Genomic DNA, 10672 nt, shown 5'->3' with positions numbered 1-10672 from the left:
GGCTTCAATTCTAAAAAAAAGTCCACCTTTTGATAAAAAAGAGATATGGGCATTATAGATGTTGAGGAGATCACAGCCCAAAGAATTGTCAGGGGCCCCAGGGCATATTAGAAACACATGGGACTGACAGAGTATGTAACACTTAGAGCCCTCAGCAGGGAAGCTGAACCCTACGAAACGATAGGGTTTAGGTTTGAACTTAAAACATGAAATAGTTTTATTAGATATACCCACCATGTTAATTCTTTAATTACTCCAAGGAATGGGGTTTCTAAATAAGGTGGGATTTGTAAGATATATAGTTGCTTCTGTGTCAATTCAGGTAGTTGTAACCTCATGGTTAATTGTTACATTCATCTCTCCCAATTTGTTTTTCAGGGTAGAATATTCGGAGAGGTGAAACCCCAGTACTTTCTCAGAGCACCCCTAGTTTTTGCACCCTCCTGCCTTTTGTTTCAGCCTAAAGCAGTCCCTTTTGAGGTGTCCTGGTCTTTCACAGTAGTAACATCTGGGAAGAAAGAGTCCTCAGACTGAGGGAGCTTCTAATCTTTCTAGGGCTGAGAGGTTTGAGAAGTTAATTGCTTTAGCTATAAATGCATAGCTCAAGCCATCTTTGTTTTAACTTTTTTATTATTGTGCAGAATAATTGGTTAGCTAAGTTAACTAGTTCATTAGTTCTGGCCATGGTCCAATTTGTCATGTGGCATTTTACAAGGGCGGCTAAACCATCATCTAGTCTGTTTAAGAAATTTGCATTTAATAAGGTATCATTTTTATTGTTTTCAAAGCAGTCAGCTGACATCCCATAACATTGTCTCAAAGTTTTATCAAAACTTGTGAAATAATCTAAAGCTGATTCATTTGGGTTCTGGCAGCATTGCTGGATTTTATTCCAATCCACCACCCTTTGGAACACTGAAGGAATGATATTTAACAGAACAGTAATTTGTTTCTGTGTGTTTTTGTGCCTGTCTTCTGGATTTTGGAGGGCTGGTTGTTGTGATTTTATTGGGCCTTCAGTGCTCAAATCTGCTATAGGGTCCAACCACTGTGCTTTTCCCAACCATTCCTTAGGTTTAGCTTCTGAGACCAACATATGCACTAGCTGATAAAGGTCTGAATTACCTGGGTCATAGGTTCTGATAATCAGCTCAAATTCTCAGGCAAACCCAGGTGTATCTTTATGGAGGTCAGGAAATTCTTTATGTCTCATAACTCAGTCTTGACCAGGATTCATAGATGGTCGCTGGGGTTCCCCTACCTATTTACTGGTTGTTCCTGAAACAGGGTGATCATGAGATATGTCCCTGCAGGGTCCCTCTTCCATGCATCTTCCAGATAAAGGGCTGCCACTGGGCCTACCAGAAAATCAGCAGGAGGTAGAGTCTTTGAAGTTAGACTCCTTGCTGCCTTCCATTGAGCAAGTGGTAGACAAGGAGGAGAAGATGGTAGATTGGAACATGCAGGAGAAGGGGGAAACAAATCTGGTCCAGGAAGTTCAGAGAGTTCAGGGTAGAGTGGGGGTGTAGGTGGAGGTAGGGGAGGTGCCAAGGGAGAAGTAAGGGATTCCAAGGATTTCTTTAGAGTGATGAAGATTAGAGAGTTCTTGCTTAGCATTTCTAAGTTGTTTGTTGGCCTCCTGTAAGGGGATGAGGTGAACGTTCCCCCTTTTGCTACTCTCCAGGTACCATTGAAAGCGGCTCTCTCATCCTGGTTGTTTGGTTTTCGTGCATGTGTTTTCCATCCTGGTTCACAGTTACACTAATTTGGGCATATCAGAAGATCCCCATTTAGGCCATTGTAACTTAGAATCTGCTTTGGTTATAGTGGTCCACTTGGTTAAATATTTGCATGATGATTTACCATAAGTATTTTGCACCTAGCCAGAGTTTATAAAGGTTGAACTTTATGTTCCACAGCTGCTGGGGTTTTAGCTAACTTAGAGGCCTCGTTCCCCATAATTTAGAGTTACCCTTCAGATTTGACCAAGTCAAGAAATGTGTCGGACCCAAAGCGTGCTACTTGCAGACCCTAAACTAGTTCTGCTCTCCAGTGTCGTGGCCACCTGGCACGGTGTGTCAGGGGCTCAAGATACAGGAGTGGTCAGCTCCTCATATGTACCTGCCAGCTGAGATTAGACGACAAGTATGTTCTTCTGAGAGGGAAACGTGCATAGACCCATTGCATGTCTTAGGGAACATTCTTCCCAGACACCTTCACATGATTCTCAGTCACCTGAGAATGCCCCAAAAGGCTGAGGAGAGCAATGTATTCTTATTTCTTCAGAGTGGAAGATTCCACACTCATAAGCTAGAGGGTTTGGAGTTGGTCAAATCTGATAAGGGAAAGGCTAAAACACACACACAAAACCCCAACAAGACAGACACAAATGACAAAACAATTAACCAAAACTAACAATGATCACACAAATTATATGATTTCTGAGCACTCCAAGTGTAAGCTGAAATTAACACCAGCTGGTTATTAATGCTATAGTCATTTAAAAAGAATTTTCAAGACAGAATCCCAAACCAGTTTCTTACCTAATGATGGACTCCAAGCTGAAGACCACTCTCCACCAATGCAGAAGCAGACAGGCTCACTTTCCTTGATGAAAGCAAATGGAATCTCCAAAAGAAAAGGCGGCTTTTTTGTTTTGTTTTTTGTTTTTTTAAACAGCAAATAAACCTTAGACCCCAACTGAAAAAGGTTGGAATAGCAGGGATCCCTAGAGGAAAAAAGTCCTGGACTTACAGCAAATCGTTCCACCAGTTTGGGCTATAAAGTACCCAAGCTGGTACCAAGCACTGATAGGAGGGCTGCTGCAGGCCAGGCAAACTTCACTTAGGATCCCTCCATGGTTATCACATGTCAATCGAGAAAAATGATGATAAGTCTCAATCATTTTAAGAGGTTTATTTACCAAAGTTAAGGATGTGCACCTGGAAGACATGTCTATGCTTTTCTCCAAAGATGATTTTGAAGCCTCCAAGTTTAAAGGGAAAAGAGTGAGATATTGAGAAGTATACAATTTTCTTTTATATATATATATAAAATATACTATAAATATTTACATATATTGCACTTTAGGTTCTGGGGTACATGTGCAGAACATGCAGGATTTTTGCATAGGTACATACATGGCAATGTTGTTTGCTACCTCCATCCCCGTCACCTATATCTAGCATTTCTCCCCATGTTATCCCTCCCCAACTCCTCAGCCCCTGCTGTCCCTCCTCTAGTCCCCACCAACAGACCCCAGTGTGTGATGCTCTCCTCCCTGTGTCCATGTGTTCTCACTGTTCAACACCTGCCTATGAGTGAGAACATGCGGTCTTTGATTTTCTGTTCTTGTGTCAGTTTGCTGAGAATGATGGTTTCCAGATTCATCCATGTCCCTACAAAGGACAGAAAATTCATCATTTTTTATGGCTGCATAGTATTCCATGGTGTATATGTGCCACATTTTCCTTGAAGTATACAATTTTCATGTAAGAGGTGGGTAGGGAAAAATGGTTATTCATGCCTTTGTCTGGCTCAGGGAATCTTCATTTTTACATATTAAGATTACATAGACAAAATGGGGCAGAGGAACAACCAGATATGCATTTGTGTCTCGTGGGCAAGGAGTGCAAAGATAAGCTATCAATTTACATTGCCATGGTGAAATTTTAACAGAAATACCTTACGGTAAAGATCTTGTAACTCACTAGGAATTTCCTTGTCAGAAAAATACTGGGAGGCATGTAGCTTTTCATCTTGTAGCCATTTTATATAGGAACCAAAAGGGGGAAGCAGGTTGCATGATCCAGTTCCCAGCTTAAATTTCTCCTTTGGCTTAATGAGGTTGGGAGTCCCAATATTTAATTTCCTTTCACATACATTTGTCAAAACTCACAGAACCTGCAACACCAAGGGTGAACCCTGATGTAAACTAAGTAAATTAGGTAATGATATGTCAATGTTTGTTTAATTGCAACAAATGCACTACTGTGGTGTGGAATGTTGATGGTGGGGAAGTTACATATGTGTGGGTGGAAGGAGTGTATGGGAACCCTCTGTTAACTTTCCTCTCAATCTTGCTGTGAACCTAAAGCTGCTCTAAAACATAAAATCTGTATTTTTTTTTTAAAAAAAGCACATGTATCTACCAACTGAAGAACAAATACTTCTTTCAAGCACACATGGGAAATTTGTAAAAATTGAATGCATTCTGGGTCAAAAAACTCAAAAAAAAATAAAAAATATGTATATTTATTGCATTCTTATTTATTGCATTCTTCAATCATAATGTAATAAATAAGAATCAATAACCAAAAGAAGCTCCTCAAAAAGCCAGAAACTTTGAAACTACAAATATGCACTTCTAAATATACATGTTACAGAATAAATCTCAATGAAAACTATCAAATATTTAGAAATGATTGATAAAATAAGTACTACATATCAGAAGTTACAGCAAATAGCTAATCAGTGGTATGCCACAGCTGGTTTGTACTGCCTCCTAGGAGCTGGTTTCTAAATATTCAGGAATTTGCCATCCCATTGTTAAATGGCTGGAAATCATCCATGACGGGAACATTTATACTATAGAAATCAGCAAAAATTGCAGATCAGGCTTTCTTTATTCTAAGCATTTTCTGTCCTGTTTTTCCTTTCTTTCTCTCTCTTTTTTTTTTAAAGAGTCTGTTTACCAGTACACCACTTGGAAGGAAATATAAAGTTATAAATATATTTATTAAAAACAAGAAACACTGAAAATTAGTAAGCTAACATTCAATTCAATAAGGTAGAATAAAAGAATAAAGCAGTGATGCTAGTAAATATTGAACAATCAGGTCTCTGAATATAGTGCCATCATGAATGTTGGCAGATGTTTTCATTTATGCTAATAAGTAAGATGAGGTAAAACAACAAAGGCTTATGTTTGCACTTCACTCATCAGTGATATGACTGATTATTTTGTGACTCAGACAATAGTTTCAAATACTGGAAGAATATTTTCTAAATTTTTGTATTATTCAAAATAGAATAGCTACAGATACTGGCCAGGCATGGTGGCTCACGCCTGTAAACCCAGCACTTTGGGAGACCAAGACAGGTGGATCACCTGAGGTCAGGAGTTCGAGACCAGCCTGGCCAACATGGCAAAACCTCATCTGTACTAAAAATACAAAAGTTACTCAGGCATGATGGTAGGCACCTATAATCCCAGCTACTTGGGAGACTGAGGCACGAAAATCCCTTGCACCTGGGAGACGGCAGTTGCAGTGAGCTGAGATCACACCACTGCACTCCAATTTAGGTGACAGAGCAAGGCTCTGTCTCAAATATATATGTGTATATATATACAATACAGTTTTATGTTCAAGCTGTATTATTAATATTTTCTTTAATACTTTCATCACATTCTTAAGTCTACAGAACTAACAAAACATAAATCAAGCCCTATAACATTGACAGATTCCTGTAGTTTAATACTCTGATCCTGGTAAATTTTAAGCTGCCATGACATTACTGGGAAAAGCTGCATAATAGCATACCATTATATAGCATTTCCTCCATTCAGATACAATAGATGTAAATAACCTCAAGAGCATAAATAATAGTAAAATGTAGTAAACTAATTAAGAAGTGACAGGTTTGGGGTGCTAATTAAGTTTGTTTTTAATATAATTTAATTGTAATTTCATAAAATCGAATTTTAATAATAGTTATCTTAGCCAGATGGCAAATTTTCTAAAAACATAACTGATACTCACTAGCTGATATGAGTTGGCTCCAGCACACCACTGGTTAACCCAAAGAATACAGAAAGAAAGAAATGATAGAAGTCAAAGCAGAAATTAGTAAAATTTTTAAATGGGCAAATTATAGGGGTAATGAACAAAACTAAAAGCTGCTTCTTTGAAAAGATTAATACAATAGTCGAATATTTGTCAAGACCAATGAAGAAAAAGAAAAGATACAAATAAAAAAAATTAGGAATGCAAAATGGGACAAATGCATATATATGAAATAGAAAGTTTTAAATTGTTAGAGAATACTATGTATGATGATTTATGTTAATATTCAGAGGGATGGATAATTTTCTAGAAAAATTTTATTTAACAAAATTTTCTCAAGAAAGAAAAAATATGAATATATCAATTACCATTAAAGAAAATAGACTTGTAATTGAAAATATCACTCCAAAAACAGATCTGCCCAGGCAAGTTTTGTCGGTGAATTTTACGAAACCCTCAAGGAACTGATAATGCCATCTTTTACAAACTATTCTGTGAAACAGGAAAAGATGAAGAGATGCCCATCTTATTTTATTCACTGTATAACCTTGATACTAAAACTGAACAAAAACAGAGTAAGAAAATTATAGATTGGCCTCCTTTATGAACAGAAATGAAACATAAAATTCTAAATAAAATTTAAATAAAACTAATCAATCCATCAGTGTATAGACACAACCATCATCTTAACCAAATAGATTCAGGAATGCAGGGATAATTTAACATCAGGAAATCTATCAAGTCACTGGATTACCAAATTCACTGAGAATTGGCCATTGTGGTTGCCATGTGAACAGATATCTTTACTTGAGCAGATTAATGTGGCTTCAGGTATATAGTTTGATTTATACTTTTTGGTATAAATCAAAAGGTATTTTTGGCCCATTGATTTAGAAAATGTATTATTTTCTATCCCTTTCAGAAAAGAGTATGGAAACAGATTGCATTCACATGGAGCAGAAAAAAATAAACATTTACAATTTTGTCCCAGGTACATTTTAACTCTTCTGCTTTCTGTCATGATACAACCTGAAGAGATCTGGACCATCTGCACATTTCAGGACATGACATAGATTCATTGCATTTTTTACATCATGCTCATCGGGCAGAATGGGCAAAGAGGTGGCTTAATACACTGGAGGACTTGGCAAGATATACATGTGCTGCACATGGTGAAAGATAAATCCTACAAAGATTCAGAGACCTGCCAACTTGCTAAAATTTTTAAGGGTCCAATGGTCAGGGGCATGCCAAAATATTCATTCCATAGCAAAAGAATACTTGCACAATCTTGCATCCCTTACCACAAAGAAGGAACCATAACACCTAATATGTCTCTTTGAGTTCTAGAAGTGACACATTCTGCAGTGACCCATATGATGGATGACAGAGAATGCTGTCAGCTTTGAGTAGAACTAGGACAAAAAGAGGACTCTGCAATAGATTAAGGTTATGATTCAAGCAACTCTTCTGTTTGAACCGTATGATTTGAAAAACCCTATGGCACGGAGGTGCCAGTGATGAGAACAAATTCAACATAAAATTAATGGCAAATTGTGGTAGAAAAATCATAATGGGCAAGCCGGCGGCGCGCCTTCCCCCCAGCCCGCACCGCGCATGCACGGGAAGGGGGGCGGTGGGGGTGTTCGGGGCCGGCTAGACATTCTGTGCTCGTGCAGGAGGAGGGCTGCTACCATCAGGGACGTGCATGATTCCCCTACCCCGCCCCCTCCCCAAACTCCAAAAAAAAGTCCAAAACACACTGCCACCCACTGCGCCCCGAGTCCATCCTGCCCCGGCCTGCTTTTGTTAGCGAGCGCTGGGAACCCACGACAGTGTCTGTGGCTGTGCCAGGCTGCAGGATATGGGTCTGCAGGATGGAGTTCTTCCGGTCTGGCGTGCTCCTGATCAGAGTTACTCTGATCTGAAGATTTTGGTGTTTAAGGCATTACAATAAAAGCCTGAGTTGTTCATGGAGTTTTTCATCAGTATGTCTGAAACCATTAAATATAATGACGATGTTCATAAAACTCTGTTTCTGAAAACACTAAATGAACAACGCCTGGAAGGAGAGTTTTGTGATATTGCTATTGTGGTTGAGGATGTGACATTCAGAGCGCAAAGATGTGTTCTTGCCGCCTGCAGCACCTACTTTAAAAAGCTTTTCAAGAAGCTTGAGGTTGATAGTTCTTCAGTCACAGAAATAGATTTCCTTCGTTCTGATATATTCGAAGAGGTCCTGAACTACATGTACACAGCAAAGATTTCTGTGAAAAAGGAAGATGTTAACTTAATGATGTCATCAGGTCAGATTCTTGGTATCCGATTTTTGGATAAACTGTGTTCTCAAAAGGGCGATGTATCCAGTCCCGATGAAAACAATGGTCAGTCCAAAAGTAAGTATTGTCTCAAAATAAATCGCCCCATTGGTGATGCTGCTGACACCAGGATGATGATGTAGAGGAAATCGGGATCAGGATGACAGTCCTTCTGATGACACAGTAGAAGGCACCCCCCCAAGTCAGGAGGACGGCAAGTCACCCACCACAACGCTCAGGGTTCAGGAAGTGATCCTGAAAGAGCTGGGGAGTGAGGAAGTTAGGAAGGTCAATTGCTACGGCCAGGAAGTAGAATCCATGGAGACCCCAGAATCAAAAGACTTGGGGTCCCAGACCCCTCAAGCCTTAACATTTAATGATGGGATGAGTGAAGTGAAAGATGAACAGACACCAGGCTGGACAACGGCCGCCAGTGACATGAAATTTGAATATTTGCTTTATGGTCACCATCGGGAGCAGATTGCCTGCCAGGCGTGTGGGAAGACGTTTCCTGATGAAGGCAGATTGAGGAAGCATGAGAAACTCCACACGGCAGACAGACCGTTTGTTTGTGAAATGTGCACAAAAGGTTTCACCACGCAGGCCCACCTGAAAGAACACCTAAAAATCCACACGGGCTATAAGCCCTATAGCTGTGAGGTGTGTGGAAAGTCATTTATCCGCGCCCCAGACTTAAAGAAGCACGAGAGAGTTCACAGTAATGAAAGACCATTTGCATGCCACATGTGCGACAAAGCCTTCAAACTTAAATCTCACCTCAAGGATCATGAAAGAAGACACAGAGGGGAAAAGCCTTTTGTGTGTGGCTCCTGCACCAAGGCACTTGCCAAGTCATCTGACCTGAAAAGGCATGAAAACAATATGCACAGTGAAAGGAAGCAGGTTACCCCCAGTGCCATCCAGAGCGAGACAGAACAGTTGCAGGCGGCAGCAATGGCCGCAGAAGCAGAGCAGCAGCTGGAAACGATAGCCTGTAGCTAGAGGCGGTGGGGCAGGGACACTTCGCCTGGAAAGTGGAGACTGACATGATGTGGATCGTAATGAATGCCAGTTACTATATTTTTGTGGACATGTATGGAACATTGTACTCAATGGACTTCAGGCAGTACTTGGTTAGGTGTTTTTAAGACTTTTCAAGGAAATGATGTTCCTCGGTTCTGAGCAAACCGTTTCACTGTCCTGTCTGGTGTCTAGTATTAATGTTGCCAGTAAGCGCCCCTTCCCTCTTTTTGATGATTTTAATTTGAGAACTCCTATGTCCAGTTTAGAAGCGAGAGACTTCCATTTTTTATTTCTCTACACTCACCACCCTAGTGGGTGCCCTGCACAGAATAATAATTAGGTAAATTGATTTCCTAATCATCATAATTCTATGTGACTTATGGTCAAAAGAGCAGTTTTAATAACTTAATAAAAGTACTTCAGATAGACGCAGAAAATTGGGGAGTGGTTGACCAAGAACACTGCGCAAATATAAAAACAAGTTCTGGGAATGCAGAATGGCATTAGATTTATATTTGGTTTGTTAATTTTATATCACTGTCTTTCACTGTTTTTGTGGATAAATAATGGTTGCTTTGCTGGAGTGTTTCTTCTTCGATTTTGATTGCCCTGTACCTACCCCAGAAGCTATAGTCACACATCCTGAAGGCCGAGCAAACCTACCAGGATGGTGGGGGGTCTTGGGGCCAAGCTCTTAGGTTCCTCTTATTTGGGGCAGTGCCACTGTGCACCAGCTGGGATTTGTGAGTGGACCCGTGGTAAGAAGAGTAAAAAAGGCTCTCAGAGATAAGGTTTTATATGTGTATCAATCCCAAGATTTCCTAGATTAAAATATTTCTTAATTGAAAAAAAAAAAAAAAGAAAAATCATAATGCTGGTCTCTGAGGTTCTAGAGCAAGACCATTTGCAGTAGAAAATTACACACCTTTTAAGAAACACCTCTTGGCATGTTCCTGCGCCCTAATAAAGATGGACCACTTAACTATGTGACATTAAGTGATAGTGAATCCAGAACTGCTTTTTATGACCTGAGTTTTGTAATATTCATCAAAGCATAAAGTCAGTCTGGCCCAGCAGTAGTCCATTATAAGACAAAAATTGTACTTCAGAATTGAGATATAAAAGGATCAGAGGGCAATAGTAACCTACATGAGCAGGTAAATTAGACCTCTTCGGTATAGGTACCTAAATAATAAACAGATCACAATATATACAACATTTTTATGCTCTAGAACCTCAGAGACCAGAAAACAAACAGAAAGCAACAACAACAGCATCAACAACAACAAAAACAACAACACAAAAGCCCCCACAAAAACCCTATCCAAGGGTCAGCAGCCTCAAAGTTCAAAACTAGACAAACTCACGAAGATGAGAAAGAATAAATGAAAAAAATGCTGAAAACCCAAAAGGCCAGAGTGCCTCTTCTCCTACAAATGATCTCAATGCCTTTCCAGCAAGGGCACAGAACTGCACAGAGGATGAGATGGATGAACTGACAGAAATAGGCTTCAGAAAATGGCTACCAAAAAACTATGTTGAGCT

At 39.7% G+C, this 10672-nt stretch overlaps 1 protein-coding gene across 1 annotated transcript; it reads left to right on the top strand.

Moving 5' to 3' along the window:
* The first annotated feature begins 7637 nt into the window (after nucleotides 1-7637).
* LOC108316567 (zinc finger and BTB domain-containing protein 14-like) lies at nucleotides 7638-9129 on the top strand. The gene is given in 3 exon segments (XM_037744936.1): nucleotides 7638-8227; nucleotides 8230-8253; nucleotides 8256-9129. Coding segments are annotated over 3 exon segments (1344 nt in total). The 5' UTR covers nucleotides 7638-7758; the 3' UTR covers nucleotides 9107-9129.
* Nucleotides 9130-10672: the final 1543 nt, after the last annotated feature.

The sequence above is a fragment of the Cebus imitator genome, unplaced genomic scaffold (assembly GCF_001604975.1).
Source record: "Cebus imitator isolate Cc_AM_T3 unplaced genomic scaffold, Cebus_imitator-1.0 Scaffold189, whole genome shotgun sequence".
Taxonomy (NCBI): domain Eukaryota; kingdom Metazoa; phylum Chordata; class Mammalia; order Primates; family Cebidae; genus Cebus; species Cebus imitator.
The sequence above is the reverse complement of the archived record's forward strand: the minus strand, read 5'-3'. Positions and strand labels throughout refer to the sequence as shown.